General features: G+C 44.9%; 1 protein-coding gene across 8 annotated transcripts in view; it reads right to left on the bottom strand.

Annotated features, from left to right (window-relative positions):
• Positions 1 to 20,972, bottom strand: part of ARHGAP26 (Rho GTPase activating protein 26) — a 469,933-nt gene that overhangs the window by 327,432 nt on the left and 121,529 nt on the right. For all 8 annotated transcript variants that reach the window (XR_003004075.1, XM_024752249.1, XM_024752250.1 and 5 more), the window contains 4 exons: positions 17,499 to 17,600; positions 10,796 to 10,906; positions 3,731 to 3,835; positions 2,143 to 2,272 (listed from right to left, as the gene is read on the bottom strand). Coding sequence is in view for 7 of the 8 variants with exons in the window: in XM_024752249.1 (XP_024608017.1) it covers positions 2,143 to 2,272; positions 3,731 to 3,835; positions 10,796 to 10,906; positions 17,499 to 17,600 (448 nt within the window). In the remaining variant the exon portion in view is untranslated. The remainder of the gene's footprint in view (positions 1 to 2,142; positions 2,273 to 3,730; positions 3,836 to 10,795; positions 10,907 to 17,498; positions 17,601 to 20,972) is intronic.

Below are 20,972 nucleotides of genomic sequence, written 5' to 3'. Positions count from 1 at the left end.
GCACACCGAAAGGCAACTAATAAATGTGGAGGGAGTGGCAGAGCTGCAAAATCACCATTTTGCGACCATCACAGTAAAGGTCAGTCCAGGCCAGGATTGTCAATGGATGCTAACTCCGTGGGAGGCAAAGTCTGATGAGGGAAGGGCACGGTCTTAAGGTGTCCGCCCCACAGACCGCTTATCAGTTACAAGGGAAACATAGTGACAGCACAGTGGGGAAAACAGAAAGTACCTTGACTGGGTGATCAAAATCAACAAGACCACGGAGGGCAGAGGAACATCCTTTGCTCCGGATGTGGCACCCGGGAAAAACACAGCATTACTCATGTAGGATTTGACCAGGGATGCACACCCACACTCCTTTAGTAAAGGAGACTAAAGTCGTCATATGACAACTAAATGCTGTATAAGCTCCTGTACTGGAGGAAAACAAAATGCTCTATAAGGGCATCACTGGGACAACTGACAAAATGGGAATATGAAATATTGTTTAGATGAAGTATCTTATCAATGTTAAATTTCCTGGATATGTAACTGTGGTTACATAAATGAATGTTTTGAGAAAATACACGCTGAAGCCAAGAAGCATGGTATATGCAACCTGTTCTCAAATGGTTCAGAAAAAAATTATAATGTGTGTGTGTGTGTGTGACTGTGATATGCACACACACCCATACAGAGAGAGAAAGAATGATCTAACTGGAAAAATGGTAAAAATTCGTGAATCTGGGTAAAGGTCATATGGTCGTTCTTTATACTATTCTTGCCACTTTCTGTAAGTTTGAAACTACTTCAAAATAATGTTACCAAAACTTCCAAATTAAAAAAAAAAAAGCTGTATTCTAATGATATGCTCTGGACCACTGTGCTGGAGAATCAAAATATGGTTCTAATGATAATCAAGACATTAATGTTGAAAAAACACATGAAGTGTTTGAATAAAATTGTACAATGTCACGTGAGTGCTTATACTGACTTTACACGTAAGTGACCAATGTTAATAAATTAAGTATTATAAGTGGACACTGAACTGTATTTTTATAGTCTTAAAATTTTTTATTTTCAAGTTGACTTAAAACTTTTGGGGATGGTCTTCTCATTGGGCAAAGAAGATATGACCATATATTCAGGTATAACACACAACTAAAGTAGCTTCTGTTTTTTACAAGCCTTAAACAAGCTCATACCTGCAAGAATAAGGGAAATAAAACTCTCATCACAACTGATGACCCAACCTCCAACCCTATTACTACACCTTTGTCACCAGGGAACAATTTTAAGTCCAAGGAAATTTTTGAGTAATCACTGAATAGAATAATCACTGAAACTGAGTGTTTTGTTCCATTAGGAAGCAGATAGGAGTGAAGATATTTAACTAATCCTAAATCAACAGTGCCCAGCCAGAAAGCACACGTGCGCGAGACTACAAGAAGAGCTACCCATTAAAGAAAAACAATGCACTTTCTTTAATCTCTAGCACCGCACGCATGAATTAAGTCTGGGAGTGCAACAGCCCAGTACACGAATTTGAGTCATCGCTGTGAACTCTGGGTTAGCAGCACCTGGCGTTTCTTTCCTTGATGTCATATGGGCAAGTCAATGGCTCTTCTTCCTGGCTCTTGAAGTGAGCTTTTGTTTCTACTTTTCATAAAATTTAAGTGTTGGAATGACAGGGGCTGAGGAGAAGAGAGAAAGGGCCTAAGTCATGATTGTTTGGGCCTTGCTGAAACAAGTCTCAAATGAAAACAGAATCACCAACTATTAAGTCTACCGAAGGATATGACCATAAGGTCCAGCCGGCCAGACCTTTCCAAGGCCTCTACACCAAGGGTATGGTATATAAAGCTATACTGAAGGTACAGGAACCTCAAGAGTAGGGTGACACCAGGGAGAGAAGTGGCACCGCAGAGCCTCAATGAATTCCAGGTTGCAAGGAAGTTCCCAGTTACAAAGGAAACATAACACATCACTGGGAGGTAGACAAGACCTGGCGGACAGCATCTCTGCCCTAGGAAACCTAACTATAAAATCACTCTCCTTCATCGAAATACGTACTCCAGGCCAGGCACTACTGGATACACCCCCCAGCTCCTGGGAAAAAGGCAAGAGTACATCCACACTGCTGGCCGACCCAGCACTCACGTTTCTCCTGGACGTAGAGGTACCCTTCCATGGTGTAGGGACTGATGGTCTTGTGCTCGAGGGGATTCTCTTTCATCTTCTTCATCAGGGATTCCACTTCTGACCTGGTGCCTTCAAAGCGATTTCTCGTCTAGGATGAAAGGAATTTTATTCAAATCAAAGAAATGAAACCCTGTTCCCATCTCTAGCACTTCAGAACATCAACCTACAGAATTCTTAGATCTAAAACCAGGTAAGGAACATTCAGCCATCTAGGAATCAGGCAAAAATGTTCCCTTTTAAGAAATATACTTTCATAGGGCCTTAAAGCCCTATGTCAGAATGACTCTCAAACTCTAGGGACCATCAAAATCACCTGGGGAACCGGCAGGAAATGCAAATGACCAGTTCTCACCCTGAAAGATAAGTTTAGCAACTCTCAACCCAGACATGCGCATTTTTAACAAGCATCCCAGGCCACTCTGACTCAGATGGTCCACAGCAGGGTACGCCCTCCACCTCCCTCCAGGACAGAGATGCTCTTTCTCCAGCTGTTTGCTGATGGCTCCCTCCTCAAATGGAGCTGCTTCACTTAAGGTTACCCCTCCCCCCAGGGCACCCTGCACCCAGCAACTAGGCGAAGCCAGGGGTCAAAGGGGGAGGGTCAAGGGGCCATCCCAGCTCCAGGGGGCCCAGGGCATCGGCTGAGTCCTCACCACTCAGCTTCTCCTCCAGCAGGGCCTGCTGCCCTCACTCTGTCACAGGTGCTTCTGCCAACACTGCCTCCTGGGGACCTGCTCTGTATAAATCTCCACTTCAGAGTCTGCCTTCTGAGGGACCCGGCCCAAGGGAAGCCATGCTTTGTGACAGCTCATCCAAGACCCTGCAAATTCCTGTTCTCTGAGGCACTGCAGAGAACCATGAGGGGGCAAGCTCAGGCTTCTTAAAGCATGCAGTCCAACCCGCACAGGCATACTTGGGTTTGTTTGGACACAGGATCATCCAGAGACAAAGACAACATGCAGATTAAAGTGGCCCCATCACACAGGGAAGAAGGGGGTTTGAGCCCCAGTGACCGCTAACCAGAGTCCTCAGCAGGATTCCGTGCACGCAAAGGTCCTGCTGCTTACAATTTGGGAAAGGAGATTGGGAGTAAGGCACACCTACTTGGATCTCCTGGCAGCCTCACTGAGAGTTGAACAACAGCACATCCTTTGAGCCCAAGGCCAGCACGTGTACCCCATCCCCATCCCCTGAACACACACACTCTACGGTTTTATGGGGCCAGGCGGCTAGATGCACAGAGGGAGGCTAGGCTGGGTGGGGCTGGGACTTCCACTGCCAAAGGAAATCCTGATTCTGGCGCTACAGATTTAAAACATAATCAGCAGCAGCATTTCCGAGAACATAAATAGTGCTTTGCAATAATGGAGGAGAGGATGATGCTCTAACCTGGGACCATCAAGCACCCTAGAAATGCCTGACCCCCACTGCCCTTTGAACCCAAGCAAGACCCATCCTCCCCACCTGCATCTCAGTCCATTTAAGCGATCTGTATGCAACCAGACCCACAGCAAGGGAAAGGAAGCCTGTCCCCTCGCCTACTCACGTTCTGTATGCTGATAGTCAACTGCGTCTTGAAGTCGTTGAAGTCCTTGGCCAGTTCATAACCATGGTGATAGAAAGTGAAGAGTCCTTGTAGGAATGCCAGTAGCTGTAATGAAGGCAGAAGGGCACACTTCACATAGGCAGGTTCAAAAGGTGTTATGGAGCTGTATCTGAGTTCCCAGCCCCGGTTTCAAAGTCTAGAATAAGGTAATAATAATGGCCATCGTTTACTGAGCACTTCTTACATGCCAGGCACTGTAACTTCATATGCCCTGTGTCTCACTGAATATTCATAACAACCTATGAAATGAATACTGCTATCATCTCCAACTTATCAGTAAGGAAGCAGATTCAAAGAGGTTAACTTGCCCCAAAACACACAGTAAGTGGCAGCCAGGATTTGAAAGCAGGCCTCCTGGCACCAACATCCAAGCTCTTCCCCTGTGAAGCCTCATCACCTCCTAAGAAAATCACTTCTTCAGAAGCGGAAGACCAGGGCTCCCACTCAGTCTCCTTCTAGTATATTCATAATATCGGGTTATCATGCAGAAGGGTGTGGTTATGTTGATAACCAACAAGGAAGGGAGAAAAGGAAGCTGGTGTGTCCTGAGTCTGCAGTCTAACAGGCAAAGTCAAATCAAAGAAAATCACCCAGATCAGATTTCAGCTCAAGCATGTTTCTGTACTTTCCAGAAGCTCTCCAGAAGTAAACACTCTGGACTCCTTTATTAAAATAATCTCATGTTTCCACATTTTCATTTAGGTGGTTTCCCTAAATTCTCACTTAAAGTGTCACAGCCTAAAAGGTAAGCCCATTCCTTGTTTAGTCTCGTCTTCAGTGAAGAGTGAAAACATCTGTTCACTACAATTCTCACAACGTGCCTTCATATACTTAAAAACCATTAACGTCCCCACGCTGAGCCCCCGCCAGCCTTCACTTCTCCAAGCTAAATAAACGTTCCTGCCGTCTCTCCTCCCAGTGCCCACATGTAAACCTCACTGTTGTTATGCTTCCCTGGCCCCTTCCCAAGCTCTACATATCCTGTCTCAGTCCCAAATCTCAACCTGAAGACAGGATTATAGTTAAAGCCTGAACAAGGTTCAGAAGAACCAGAACCTCACCTCCATCACAAGCCCATTTCTACTACATTTGGAGACCAGCCCCATTCTAACTTGAACTTCTCAATGCCAACTCACGCCGTCTGAGTTGTCCCCTCTGACCTGCCTCAAATACGTGTTACACCAAGACACAGCTGCGCCACTTTATATTGTTGTGTTTAATCTTCTAGTCCTTAAATGAACATACCTTTACTTATTAAACACAATCTCACTTTGTTTCACCTACTCTCCTTTTTTGAGAAGCAGCCCTAATAATGAGAGTAAAGGAAACTCTTACACTTTGCTTGTGGCAGGAACAGTAAGCACCGAGGTATATACTGACCTGTCTTCAGACAAAGCCACATGCCCAGCCCACTTTATCAAAGAGCTCTGCACTGGAAAGTCAGGCAAAACCCCAGCTTATAACAATGTGATCCCTTGACTTCCTGCTGCCATTGTCCCTGGAGCGTCTGTTCCCTTAGATCCTTACAGGAGGAGAGGGAACAGGCACTGCTGTGTCCTCTGGCTATAAAAACATCTAGAGGCAGCACATATACACCCTTCACCTAAATTAAGGAATGGGTGGTAAGCCACCGAGAGTCACCAAAGACTAATAATCAACTCTTTTCTTCAAAGATGACCAAAGTCTTTGCAAAGTCCTCTATGTAAAATACATTTCTGAGAACGTGGCCCACACTTTTCCTTCTAAATGGCTCCAGTAATGGAGAAGAAGGAGCTCTTATGCCAAACCTAGTGCCAGTATTCACAAGGACAACAGTCCTTTCTCATCTCTTCCCTCCCTGTTGTCCTTGAAGGCTGCGCCCCATCACTTCTCCAGGGCACTGAGTCACCCTCTAGTGGAGAATAATGCAGAAGATAAGCAGCTGATTCTCGAGTCATCCCTTCTACTAATGCTGATTTATGCTTCACTTACCGTCAACAGGGCCTCTCTTACTCAGGGTAATTAACTATCTCAAACAGCTTGCTAAGATGCCACCTGGGTATACACACAAGCACTCCAAAGGCAGAGAGCTGCCAATGTTTATTTTGGTTTTCACTTCCTCTGGTATCATGGCTGATTGTCCATTTTTTCTACAGGAAATGATGCCTTAGGTATTGTTATCTTTGGGCCACTTCCTTCCTTCTCCCCTCACAGCATCTTTCGTCCCCTCCCCTACCTCCCACACACTGTATGAATCTTTGAACCTATGACCCCAAGGGAAATGAAAGTCCACTGCTCAGGGAGCTGGGCACGGCCCACAGAAGGACCCCCGAGATGTAAGGATCTGTCTGCCTCAAAGAAATGGTTCTACTCACACACACAGAGGAAGCGCCTGCTGTAGCCTCACCTGGTTATCAGGTAAGAGAAGCCAGCACGTCGTCCACCCAGGCTCCTCCCTGGACAGCCAGACACGCAATCACAGCATGACAAAGGAAGTGCCAGAGGAAGACCTTCCCAACCCTCCTTTGCCTTCTTCCCCTTCCTTGTTTTCCTCTGAGAATAACTAAGAAAATTTATTCCTATTTCCTAGCTGATAACACAGATTTTTTTAAAAAATAATAAACAAAAATGTAACTGCGTTATTAGTGATGGTTACATCATTCTGGACTACGTGATAAATTTAAGTTTTTTTCCATTTATAGAATAGAGCTACTGTTTTGGGTTGAATTTTTTCCCCAAAACCCAAAAGATATGAAGTCCTAAACCCCGCTATCTCACAATGTGATTTTATGTGGAAATAGGGTCTGTACAGAGATAATCAAGTTAAAATGAATCCATTAGGCCCTAATCAAAAATGACTGGTGTCCTTAGAAAGGGGGGAAATTTGGACACGGTAACAAACACAGAGAGAAGATAGTCCTGTGAAGATGAGGAACTGAAGTGATGCATCTATAAAACAAGGAATGACAGATGCTGCCGGGAAACCACCAGAATCTAGGAAGAGGAAAGGAAGGATTTTTCCTTACAGGTTTCAGGGGCAGCAGGGCCGTGCTGACCTTGATCTCAGACCTTTAGCCTCTAGAACTATGAGACAATACATTTCTGTTGTTCTGAGGCACCCAGTTTGTGGTACTTTGTGACAGCATCCCTAGCAGAAGAATACAGCTACCAAGAGCCATTCATTCACACTGATGAAGAGAAGGGCAGCCAGTAAAGGGATGAAAAGCTGGGCTGGGTAAGCCAGGTAACTCCCTTTAACTTGTCTTTAACCTGTTACTGCAGTGGATTATGGTAGAGATTGAGATCATCTATGTAATGGGCTTAATTAGCACAGGCGTGCTGGCAGGGGCTGCTCAGCAAGGACAGAATCAGACCGATGTGTCAGAAAAGGCACTGTGCTGACAGGGTCAGGACAGGATGCCACTGACCAAAGCGAAAGAATGACAACCTGCAATGGGGCAGAAGCCGTGAGAAAGGACAGGAAGGCACAGCACCAAGAAATACTCTGGAGGCGAAATTCAGAGGCTGTGGAGCGTGACGAATGTAGAGAGTGAGCTCTCTGCAGCAGTAGGTAACCTTCAATTAGGAAAACTCAGGCAACAGACGGAATGTGGCTTCACCTTCATGGAGCCAGTCGTGTCATTATCTGCGATCCCAATCTCCAGAACATTTAGTACCTCAACAAGAAAATTAAGCTTTCCAGGGCACACAAAAATATACGGTTTAGATCCCAGAGTCTGATTTTTCTTCCTTAGCATACTAAAATTTTCTTTTCCTGAAGGTCAGTTAACTTCCGGCACTTGAAGTTACTTTCTAAGAAACAAATGAACATAGTTGATGTACATGGAGGTTCCTTGAATGGCTGGAAGATTCCCTTGACTGCAGCCAACTCAACACATGAATACGCACACCAGCCACCCCAACAATTTAGTCCAATCGATTTTTTTGCTTGTTTCCTTTCCACCCTTAAGTAGTCAAATGCTGTTTCAGAGAGATTAAGAGTCAGACCACCGCAGCTCTGCTATTTACTAGGTGTGACCTTGCAGAAGTAAATAAATGTGCTTCCATTTCTTTACCTGAAAACAAAAACAGTACGTACCCTCAGAGATGATATAAGGATTGAATGACATAATGTGGTAAAGCACTTATTACTCACACAGAACATGACAGAGTTTCAGCTGATAGCATCGACTGTTATTTCACGTTCTTCTTTTGTACAATCTAGGCCAGCGGCTTAAACTTTAACGTGCAGCAGAATCGCCTGGAAGGCTTACAAAAAAATAGATGACTGGGCCCTACCCACAAATTTCAGGTGTGGGGTAGAGCCTGAGAATTTGTATTTCTATGACTTTAAGAACCAGTGATCCGGTCAGTAGCTTTTTCATTGTGTGACTCTCTTCTCCCTACCCACAGCTCCAGCCACTCACCTGCCTATCGACTGGTGTGCTCAGAAACAAGAACTTCTACAGAAAAGCGAAGGTCACACATCTACATCCAACCTCTCCGCCAACTCATTTAACTTAACTCAGGACAAGCCCCTACCGCTTTCTCTTCACTCTAACATGAGACTTTTTTCATTAGCTCTCCAGGAGCCTCACTTTATGACTTCAAAAACATCTGCAAACCACAATGGTTCTCTACTTTTTAAATCCCTCTGGTACATCCATCCTATGCATGCTGGCACTGAACTGCTTGCTACCTTGGCTAGCTCTTTACCATAGACACTGATTCCCCCGAGGAGACTGTGAGCTCCTCAGACAGAGCAGCTGGGTCATCAGCATTTTCTACGCTATTCAGAAAATAAATGCTTTTAGATTTACCAAGACTATATTAAACCAAGTAGGCCCTGTTAATACTGGCACTTGACTCATTTGCTCACTTGAGAAGACCCTGGGTGGCCAAAATTGATATATTCCTCTACTTCAGAACAAAAAATAATCACTAACTGGGTCCTAATAAGCAATTATATAATAGCTGGGTGTTACTTAGGTTAGCTCTATTCTAAGCATCTTACCTGGATGAACTCAGGTAATCCTCCTAACATCTTTATAAGATAAGTGGTATTATTATACCCATTTCACAGAGGGGAAAACTAAGGCTCAAAAACTAACTTCCCCCAGAATGCGTAGCTGGAAAATGGCTGAGCTGGGATTTAAATGCAGGCAGTCTGGTTCTAGAGCCCTTGACGATGATGCTACACTGCCTCTCAAAAAACCTAAGACACTGATATACTACAGTAGCATGCCAGGAAACAGAAGGATAAATCTTTATAGACTTCTTTAAAAAAGAAAAAAAGAGGAGGAAGAAAGGTAGGAGGAGGATACGGTGGGGGAGGAGGAGAGGAAAGCCCACCTAGATGAGCAGAGTCAACCAGCTGAGCCCAGCCTAGACTAGATGAACCCCACAGATGCGTAAGAAATAAACGTCTACTGTTGTATAAGGTTTTATGGTTATCTGTTAGCCAGCAAAAGCTAACAGATACGCTATCTGATTCACTCTATGGAGACATCAAAATGGACACAGAAAAAAAACAACTCAAAAATAAGATGGGTCAATTAAAATGCAACTCATCAAAATCAGGTATTTATAGAATAATATCGACCAAAGTATACATAAAGATTATGAGAATCACACTGGTTTTTTTTCCTCTAGAAATTCTAGTAAAAGCAAGTGAAAAGGCCAAAGGCTAATTCTTCATGACAGCGTTTGAATTCCTCCTCCAGCCACGAGAGAGATGAGACTTTCTTTTAGTCAACCTGTGAGTGAATGGCTAGTTTTAACACCTCTGGGCCCCAAGCAGGGAAATCAACAAGCTTGCTTTCTCTGACAGATGGCTTTCCCCATCTCACAGACCCTGCAGAAAGATGTGGATTTTGACCTGAGATCTTGGCAGAGATCATTGCTGGAAAGGAAGCTGGCTCTAAAGTTTCCATTATTCAGATAAGACTGAGGTAATTAATAGCTTTGAAGAATCTGCCAGATGACATGGCTGGGAGTAGACTCCCAAGATCAAAATAGCTCCAGCAAAGTAAAAGATGGACGCAACAAATTCCAAGGCCAAATGGAGTCTTGAAACTACCAGTAAGTCTACGTGCCTAAAAGGCATCCCCAAAGTTTATAAATTAGAAACAGGGCACAGAACATTCTTGACCAAAAAGAGCAGTCACTTTCTTTCAGTTTCTTATAGTTTTGTTATTTGCCTAAGAAAATCACTTTCTTAAATCTAGGTAGGTAATCTCATTTGTATAGAGACCCCAGGCTTGGGTCAAGATCAGAGGTTGCATTCAGCTGAAAAATTCAAGATCTGCAAGAGTTTTAAATTGCGGCCCACATGCTTATTTGGTGTTTCCATGGATTCTGAACACTAGTGCCACAGAGGGGTAGAGCAATACCACATCTGCACAAAACCACAACCACACTGGGGTGGCCTAAGTTACAGCCAGACGTGTCCCCACACTGCAACCCTTCATGCCCAATGGAACATTCTGTCCAAGTCCAAATCCCGTCACGATTCACTCAGAACGATCTCCATGCTGCTTGGTTATAACAAACTTAGAGTGAGAAACTGCTTTACATCGCATCTTTTAATACATGCCTGGGATAAGGAGGGGCTTTGAACTTAGGAGGCAAAAAGAGAATGGTTTCCTTGGGTTACTGCTACACTTGCGTTACTTGAAGGAGAGAAGAAACAGGGAAGGAAGGAGGAAAGTTAAGGTGTCATCACTATTGTTTGGCAAGATGAAAACTCCTCCCCTCCCCTACTCTGACTCGGAAACCAACCAGCACAACGCAAGGTAGCTAGAGGACAGAACCATTGCTGAATGCTCTACACCCATGTCTTTGGTTGTACTGGGAAGAACCCAGGGTAGCCAGTTGACCAAGCACTGTTACTAGCAGAAGGCACAGCATCAGGGCTGGTCAATCTCTTCATTAACAACTTAGAGCATTTCGTCATCTAGGTAGTTGGAATGAGGGGGTGGGGGGTGAAAGTCTGGGTACACAATGAAACCTTGAGCATCTACTTACAGGCTCCACGAACTCAAACATCTTTCTCTCTTGGACTTCTTGCACCTTGAAGACATACTCCAGGGATACTTCATAGAAATGCTGCCGGACCAGGTCCACTTGGCTGTCTGCCTACAAACAAGATGGAATTTCAGAGAAAAATCAGGTCACTATCTGAGGAGAGGATTCAGCAAGCAGGCAAAAAAATCTCTTGAGATGGTTTTTAAAAACAAATCCAGTAGCATGAGGCAGAAATAAGAACAATGATCATGGTTACCCAAGTGCTAATTTTGTGCCAGGAACCATGCCCATAAAGCTGTACATCAGGGCTTCCCTGGTGGCGCAGTGGTTGAGAGTCCGCCTGCCAATGCAGGGGACGCGGGTTCATGCCCTGGTCCAGGAGGGTCCCATGTGCCGCAGAGTGGCTGGGCCTGTGGGCCGTGGCCGCTAAGCCTGTGCGTCCGGAGCCTGTGCTCCGCAACGGGAGAGGCCACAGCAGTGAGAGGCCTGCGTACCGCAAAAAAAAAAAAAAAAAAAAAAGCTGTACATCATTATCTTATTCAATCCTCATTATACTTTCAGTTATTTAACCCTCATTACGTTCCTAAAAAGAAGATATCCTTACCCGTAATTTACAGGAAGTAAATGAAATCTGCTAACGTTAAGGAACCTGACCTAGTTGGTACGAGGCAGAGCTGGGATTTCTGTCCTGGCTGATCTGCCTCCAAGACCCCTGCACATTCCTAAACCACTAGACTCTACCACCTCCCCACACCCTAGGGCCGACCTAAGTTCCATGCAAGACAGATTTTTAAAGAGAAAAAGAAAACATGCAGGGCCATCCTCCTCCCATCCTTCTCAATGAACAAAACAAGCTGATAGGGGGCAGGGGACCTCAGAAAAGAACATTTTCACACGGTCGCACATACTTTCTTTGGACGAGGATGAACTATTGGTTTACCCCAAGCAGAGTAATTACATTGCTGCCTCAGAACCTCACCTCCCTCTCTGTGCAGGTGTGTGGGCTGTAAAGGTCCACACATGGCTACAATTAAGCCGCTGATCTGCGATCCAGAACCCAGGGGAGAAAATGAGCATGTGCTGGGGAGTACCTTAACTATCACTATAAAGCTCATACCCTTTCCACTCTTTTCTTTAGAAATGAAGTATGTCATTCGATAACATACTTTACAAAGACAAAGCCCCCAAAGGAGTATTTCTTTCAGTGTTCCTTTGTCAAGATTCCTGCAGAACAAAACTGGGACAGACCTTCTACTTCATTATGCCAAATATGGTATTGCTAACCTGACATCTTAAGGAGCTGGCCAATCATTCATTCATTCATTCATGGAGTTCACAGCATGATGAGGAAAAGAGATAATTAAATAATCATGTAAATAAAAAGAAAATGACAAACTCTGGAAAAGCACAAGGTGCCATGAAACAACCCAAAAGACTCCATTCAAGTCTCCTGCTAGCAACTTCCTCGCGGGGCAACTTCCATATTAATATGCAGAAGGCAGTCCCCTAAGTAACAGCTGCACAAAACCAAAATGAAGGGCTAAGCCTGGGGGCATCACCTAAGCCTCCAAGCAGGAGAGCTGATGTCTGAGCACTGACAGAGCTTTATTTGGAGACCGGGTTTCAGAAAGTGCTTGCACCACGCCCCCTGCCAGGTGTAGCCGGTGGACCAGTGCCTGACACACCTTCCACCTGGGCTCCTGCCGGCTAAGGCCCGTTAAGTCCCTGTAGTCCTTCATTTCTCACAGTGCAAATCCAACACACTTACACCTAGGGATGCATCTATTTCCCTGACCTCCCCCACACCCCCGATACATCCTCTCTGCTTGGGCTTGCCAAGTGAGACACAACAGAAATAAAAGTCATTCGGAAAAGCTGCAAGTTAGGCAGGGCTGGAGGAGCCAGGAGCAAAGTCCTCTGAGAAGAAGAGCAGAGCCCAGCATCAGTGAGAGAGCCAGGAGAGCAACAATCTGGGTGGGAATTGCAGTTCTATCATTTTCTAGCCGGTGGGACCCGCTCCAGTCACTTATCCTCTCCGGGTCTCTTCCCCACACCTGAAGGCTGGAGATGTTATGATCTGCCCTTGCTCTGAGTAGAGCTGTTTCAAAGAGAAAATGAGCTAAAGGATGTGGACATTTGAAAACCAGGAAGTGTTCTGTGCACACTGGGGGTTATCACCAGGGACATCTGAGCAGATGGGCTGTAATCCCTGCTCCTACCCTAAGCCAGCCACATCTTCTCTGGGCGGTTCCAACCCTCTCCTCACTGGCCTCCCTGCTTTCTTTCTCTGCTCCCGCAATCCAGCCTCCACCCAGCAGCCAGAATACCTTTCCTAAAATCTCCATCAGCTGTTCTCACAGCTCCCTCAACACCTCCCCCTGGTCTCTCCCATGGTCTGAAGACCCTGAGGAACCGGCCCAGCCCTCCTTCCCTACCCCTCTCCCACTGAGCTCCACCTGGGGCTCCTAGCTACCCTCCGACACTCCAAACTCTTTCCTGCCATGCAATCTTTGCACTTGCTGTTCCTTCTACCTGAAAACCTCTTCCCCTAGATAAATATTCAATTTTTTTAAACTTTAATGCACAGTAAGAAATACCTTTTACATTATGACCCAATAAACAAACATTTATAATTAGGTGCAACTCACTTTCATATTTTTCACTCTAGTCTAGCCTATTCTATGTCATGACCCAGTAACTCAGATCTTATGACACACCCAGAATTTAAAGAACATTGTCCTAGCTTTTCACCCAGCGTGCTCTTTCTCTTCCTTCTGGTCTCAATTCAAATGTCACCTCTTTAGAGAAGCCTACAATGACGTTATTTTAGGTATGTTACCCCAGGGAGTCTCTATCCTATCTCCCAATTTATTTCCTTATCATTACATGAAATTCTTACTTATTTCTCTCTCTTTTCATGTACTGCCTACTAGAATATAAAGTCGATAACAGCAAAGGCCTTGCCTCACTTTTCCATTCCAGATCCCGAACAGGGCCTGGCCCACAGCAAACATTCAACTGATGCTTGAGGAATAAATGAATTGATCTCTATGTGGCCCAGCACTGAGAAAAAAAGCATAACAATGCATTTCCAAAGGAAAAGGAAGATGAAATCCCGAGTGGAATGGCAGGTTGCTCCTGCCAATGCCCCTCTCATATGGGCCATAGAATTTACCACATCCTTAGCTCCTCTTGTGATGGAATCAGAAGCCAGATTCCAACCCCTGGGCAGGCAGTTCCCCTGCCCTGTTACTTAAGAAGCTGTCAATCTACCAGCTTGTCCATGACCCACCAACCATTCTGTGCTTCTTGGAAAAGAAAAAAATTCTCCTAGACTGTAGGTTCCGATCATTCATTTCACTCCCCACAACACACCCAACTCCTGAACGGACTTTCACAGAAGCGTCCAAGAAATAATCTGTCCAAGGAATGATTTATTATCTTTGAAGCCAGCTTCTGAGCCACTGAAGAAAACACTGGCTTTTAAAAAGTCTTCCACTAGATGGCAGTGTCACTCCACATCGCTGCCCAGTCATTTCAGTCACCAGAGGTCCAGGATGGGCTAGAATTTACAAGTATTCATTCAGGCCTGCAATCAGGGAATAATTCTGGACCATCAAAGGAAGTAGCTTCCGTTAAATGTGTAGTAGGTGATTCATAATATTGTTAAAAGTTGATCTTTTAATAAATATAAGGAAAATCATCACTAAATAGCTAGAAGACCTTGAGTAAATCACATAACCTCTGCAAGGAACTCAGGTCCTGCGTACGAAATTCTAAGAGGTTTAACCAGGGGATCACCAAGGTCCCTCCCGCTCTCCAATTCCCTTAGCTTGACACTCGCACTGAATAACAATGGCTGGCAGGCAGCCCAGCAACATCCTTCCCCGCGAGATGGCCAGAGAAGAGCTTACTGGGTTAAGGGAAACGGCTCCAGAGTCAGGAGCCAAGGTTCAAATCCTTGCTGACTAGCTATAGACAGGCTATTTAAACATCTTTGAGCCTCAGTCTCCTCCTATGTAAAAGAGACGGAATCCACCTGTACTTCATAGGGGGGTTATGAGGATTTGAGCAGATTCCACATAAAGCGCTTAACATGGCGCCTGGTACATAAATACGCATTCAGTAAACACTGGCTGCTATTATTGTTGTTGTTAGTAAAAATATTATCATTATTATTGTTATTATTATGAGATTTTTTATTCAATTTAATTCAGCTTAGGTATAAAAAGCAATGCTTGAGAACAGACCAGGACTTGCAAGAAAGACCTGCAGCCCACTCCTTGCCTTCAAAGTATTTAGGAAGTGTGAATGGGTAAAAAAAAAGACAAGGATTGTAACAAAAAAGCATCATGAAAAAGTTTCCACTGAGATAAATACTGACAGTCAGTGCTGCAGACAGAATGTTTGCCCACCTCACCACTACGTTCATATGATGAAACCTAATCCCCAGTGTGATCGCATTTGGGTGGGGCCCTTGGGAGGTGATTAGGTCATGAGGATAGAGTCCTTACAAAAGAGGCCAAGGGGGCTCCCTCACCCTTTCTGCCATGTGAGGAGACAGCTAGAAGACAGCCATCTACGAACTGGGAAGCAGGCCTCACCAGACACCAAATATGCCAGTGCCTTGATCCTGGGCTTCCCGATATCCAGAACTGTCAGAAACAAATTTCTGTTGTTTATAAGCCACCCAGTCTAGGGTATTCTGTTATAGCAGCCTGAACAGACTAAGGCAGCCAGGAAGAATGCCATCCAATTTGGGAGCAGGGGAGGGGGAGGAACAGGCCAGTTATGGGGATAATACTTTATATTTGTGTAGCGGCTGTAATTTACCCTCTCATACATGAAGTAGGCAGGACAGGTATTTTATGAGTATTTTACAAAGGAACTAGAGCTCAGAGAGACCAAGTACTTGTCCCAGGTCACACAGTCAACTACATAGCAGAGCAAGCCTTGTAAAGAAGGTATCTCTGCCAGTCCAGTGTTCTGGTCCCCATATTGCTATCTCAGGGGGAGATGCTATTGGCACAGCCCTAAAAGAAAATGTAGGACTCATTCCAGACAAACTCACCAGGAGCCAGGCACGGAGAGAGCAGACCGAGAGGAGAAGCAGCCTCAGTCTGGTGAAGTCATGCAGGTAGGGTAACTGTACTGCGGGCCTCCCAGTACCAGTAGGTGCTAGAACAATCACATATTCTCTCAGCTGTGAAAAACTGCACTCACGGTTGGTGCATGGTCACCTAACTGCTTAGGAACTACAGAGTTAGCCAGATCTGGTGATTGTGAGCTCCAGCCAAAATGCCTTTCCCTATCGTTTCCAAACCCTAAATGCCAAATGATGTTAGAAGAATGATAACCGATCAGGACAGATCCTAAATGGAATTACGTATTTATCACGGACAATTCACATATCCTTGAGTATCTCCTAGTGCCCATAGACCCATGTAGAGCTGGGAATAGCCTTTTCTGTATCATCCAGTGAAAATCAGCATTTCCTTAACCTTCTCAATCACATTTGACAAGATTTACCCGAGCAGCTTTGCTACTTCAAGAATCTCTTCCTCCTGCGTTGGCTTCTTTCTCCCTAACTCAAGCAAAAAATCTTCAAGGAAAGGTCAGCAGTTTCTTACTTCCTACAGCTCACCCCAAATACAATTGCTGCTGCTTGGTTGGCCAAGAACTGATCTGCAAAGCCCACTATAAACACTTCCTGTTAATAAGTCTGTATCCATCACTCAAACAACTGATTCAAACACTCATTTCAAAGAAAGAGTTCTGAGCACACTCCTAACTGAGGGTGTGTAACAAATCCTGGGCTCCACCATCTCCTGAGTAATCCTCATCTTTCAACCTTTGACCCTACCATCTTCATATGAACAGAAGTACTGGCAAGGAATTTGCTCAAAAAGAAAGGAAACTGAAGAATGAGGGCTAGCTTGGAAGCCATAGCCTCGCTTTAGCACACACCTGAGATAGTTCAAGCAAATTGTTAAGAGCTAAATAAGATGATATTCATGTAGCCAAGTTTGGAGTTCCACTAGCAAACTGCCCTGTCTCCCCAAAACATAAACCCCCTCGCCACGCAAATCTCCATGAACTAAATAAAAGTGGTCACAGCTCCAAGGCCACAAATCTGACTTTTCTTTCCAAGAGAACTACTCTTAAAAAAGACCCCATGCAAATCCAAAAAAAAACAGGGGCAGACCAGAGAATTTACTTTTTAGAAACAAAGTTATCTAAGCACAAAATACATGAGACAATAAAATAGTGCTTAAAAAAAAAAAAAGACTAACGTCAAGCACTGGTTGGAATAATTTTTTTTTCATTTCACATTAAGGAAGGATGACCAAAGTGTTTCAGATGCTAACATTTCAAATCAGTGATGTAAGGAGGAGGTCGAAAGGCAGGGTAAGAGAGTACAGAATCAAGGTCAAGGGTGAAAGAAACAGGAAAACAGATCTCAGTTTGAAAGGAAGAAGCACAGTCTAGTGATTAGGGTGATCTGGACCAGCTGCATGTTCCTTGCCGTGGACAGACGGGACAGCCGTACAGCGTGGCTGCATCGGGAAGGGACAAAGGCAATGCGGGCAGCAAGCGTGGAATGAGGGATCAGAATGAAGCTCCAGCAGAGAGTAACCAGAACATATCCACAGCACCATGGAAAGATTAAACACTTTATTCAGACACTAGTAAAGTTTCTTACCTCCTGCAGCTGAGATTCTTTCTTTTTGGAAGACAAATTCAAGTGTTTTTCTAAGATGCCACAATACTTCTCTGTCTCCTTGTCATACTTCTTTTTGGCTTCCTGGCAAAAACAAAAAAGAGGAAAGGAGAAAAAGACTAAAATGTTGCAGGAATGAAAGCAACCTGGGTCAAACTCTTCCTGCTCATCTTCATGGCTTCGTCATTCCCTCAGACCCAGAACAGTGGCACACCACCCATCTCCTACTCTTCCAATAATGCCATGAAAGCAAGCAACCACTCATCAACAACAGCCCAACCGTTTTAAGGGTCTATCACAGAGGTGCCACTACTATGCCAGAAATGAGGTAAATACCAGCATTTCATAGTGGCAGAGCCAGGATTCCACCTTCTAGAAATTTCAGTTGTAAAACAGAAATCTCTTGTTTCTAACTCACAAGTACGTTCAAAGCCAAAGGAAGAAGGGAAGTTACCTGTGAAGCTAATCCCCAAACAGGAAGATCCACTTACACCTTAAATGGGACAAGTCTAGACTAAGAGTAGATCCAGCTTTAACTGTGTTCACAAAGTATGTCTTAATTTGTAGACCTAAATATTCCTTGACGCAATAATATCACATATGGGTCTTTAAGCTGAGGAAAAATTCAAAACAAAGAAGACATTATCTTCCCAAATATGTTCACTGTGGCATCATTTATAATAGCAAAAAAAAAAACAAAAAGGCAACAGCAACATTGCTGCCCAAGAATAGAATCTGGGATAATTAAAGTATGGGGCATCCAATAAACATAACTAGGAAGGCTAGCATGATACAAACTCGGTGCATCCTACAGAGAATGTGTCTACCTACAGACAAACATTAGATGGGAAGACACTTCAGTGAAAATACATGAGTTAAGAAAATGGGATAATGGGTGACTTTTTTTTCCTCCATTTGGGAAATGTCTATTATCCTATATTATTGCTTTCAAAGTAAAAAAAATATATATATATATATCATATTACACAGAATAATCCCTGCTCCCCCAAAGTCACTGAAGTTCTATGTCTATTCCTTATTTTACAGATAAGAAAACTTAGATGCGGGAAGTTAACTTCTGTAAAAAGTCACAGAGAGTGACGGAGCTGGAGTCCGAGCCCAGGACAAGCTGCCTCCAAGTCCACATTCTCGGCCACACCTGGAAACACTGTCATAGGCGGTCTGTCTTCCCTCCACATTTCAGTGGGGATGGCGGACAAGGGGACTGAAAGAAGGTCTACCATGGCCTGGTAAACAGGATCAAATGTACTAACTGGGTGCATCATTCTGGCTTTTGACTCACGTGGAGCCCACAGCAGATATTTTTCTGCAACTCCAAGGCTTACAAGAGGAGAAAAGAATTGCAGCCAGATAAGGAAGCTCAGATACATCTCTTCATTTAATGACGATATAACAAGCAAGCACTCTGTGTTAGGATCCTTCAGGCACTGGAAATATAATACAATACAAGGCAGAAACGGCCCCACCCTCGTGGTGGGGCCGTTCCAGCAGAAGGAGAAACACAATTAACCAGTAAACAAACAGCCTGATTCCAGACCGCTGCAGGTGCCACGAAGGAAACAAACAGGGTGCAGTCCCAGAGATTCCTGCAGAGAAGTGCTCCAGAGAGGCCTCACTGGGGAGGGGAGGTATGATCCAAGACCTGCCCACCTCGTAAGGGGCAGGGTGGAGCCTTCCAGACTAGTAAGCGCAGATGCTCTGGGCAGAATGCACTGGGCCTACGCGTGGAGGCATTACCAAGAAGCCGTCACCGGAAGCTCTGAACAGCACCCGTGACCGCAGAACACCATTTATCTGGTCAACGGCAAGACTCTAAGCCTCACAGAGTGGGCAGAATCATCATATACCCATTTGAGCTGGTATGTATCCATTTCTACAAATCTGAATTTTGCTTCAAAGTTTTACATACACAAACAAACACGCAGAAGCATGTGAAGACAAAGCTGGAGGAGACATTACTCCTTCAAACGAGGAGAGGTACAGGCAAGACACTTGACTCGAGCAATGCTTTTCCTTCACGGAAGTCAGCGACTTTGAGCTGGGGTTCCAACTCTGACTGATGCTCGCACAGGCACTCCACCAGCCTCGTCGACAACCCCCCAAAAGAGAACCCTGCGCCAGCACAGTCCAGCGGGCCAGAGGTGAGAAAGGGCTCAGCAACATGAGTCACTGGCATTCTGTGACTTTCTGGCAACTCGACCTTTGGGGGAATAACTCCTCTAGGATTGAGATCATGTTCTTAGAAGACAGGAGGGTGGTAAGACTCAGACACTCAGGTACGGAGATGGTGTTCCCCTTCCAGGGAGTCCACGGTGGGTGGTGAAATGGATCCAGGACAGAGTTAGGATCCTGGAAATTATTCCCAACTCCGTACAAACCACTACCCCTCTGGGACTCAGTTCCCTCATCTATAAACTAAGGATGACTAGACGAAATAATGGCGCAAGTCTCCCCTTTCAGCTCAGAGACTGTCTAACAAAAGAAAGCAAAAGAACACTCATCACAGCGTAGGACTGTCAGGACTAAATGAGATAAACCATATCCAGCACTTGGTAGAGTGTCTGGCACATGGAAAGTGCTCGATAGAATTCAGTGCTGATGACGCCGGTGGCGGCGGCAATGATGTGGTCCATCATCTAACCCCACCTCCTCCTCATTAGGACACCACTTGCTTTCCAAGTTCCACGTCCATGAAGGCGACCCGTCACAGCACCCACCACAACTTGCAGTCACACGCTTATTCATACCATGCTGTCCAGTGCCTTTCTCCCTGCACACCATGAGCACGGTGACCACATCTGCATTTACCTGCACCGAACAGCAGTGTGGAGCACGGTGCCGGGTACACAGCAGGCTCTCCCCTGTCTTTTAGGAATGAACTGTGTGTATCGAATAGAATAGTTAACGTCAAATGATTTTATGACAGTGTTCTGAGCGGCACTTTATCAGAGTTCCCTCATTTCTTCCTCGTAATAACTCTGTAAGGTAAGCACTCTCAGTATCCCCATTTCTCAGCTCAGGAAACGTGTGGAGAAGGTCAGCAACCTCTCCACGTTTACATGCAAGCGGCACAAGTGGGATTTGGACTCAAAGCAGTCCCACTCTTAGGCACTCTCTCTGATGTCTATTCTACCTTCACTGGAGAGCCCAGCTTCGGCTGCAGGGAAAATAAACTCCCCCAAACTCAGAAATCTAAAAGCAGGGCCACAGCTATGCCAAGCCCCAGGGTCCGCCCTACCCCAGAGCAGCCACGTTAGCACAAGAATCCTCCTCACATGCAGCCTTCACCCCCAGAACTCTAACTTCGGCTTCCTGCAAGTAGCAACAGGTTGTTATAGCAACCGAAGTGCACCAGACCTGGGAGGAGGAGGAAGGGTAATTTTAGCATCACACGGGCAGACTTCAGAAGTAAGGTCTTTTTTTTTTTTTTTTTTT

The sequence above is a fragment of the Neophocaena asiaeorientalis genome, unplaced genomic scaffold (genome assembly GCF_003031525.2).
Source record: "Neophocaena asiaeorientalis asiaeorientalis breed wild unplaced genomic scaffold, Neophocaena_asiaeorientalis_V1.1 scaffold204, whole genome shotgun sequence".
NCBI lineage: Eukaryota > Metazoa > Chordata > Mammalia > Artiodactyla > Phocoenidae > Neophocaena > Neophocaena asiaeorientalis.
This window is presented reverse-complemented; position numbering and strand designations above follow the sequence as displayed.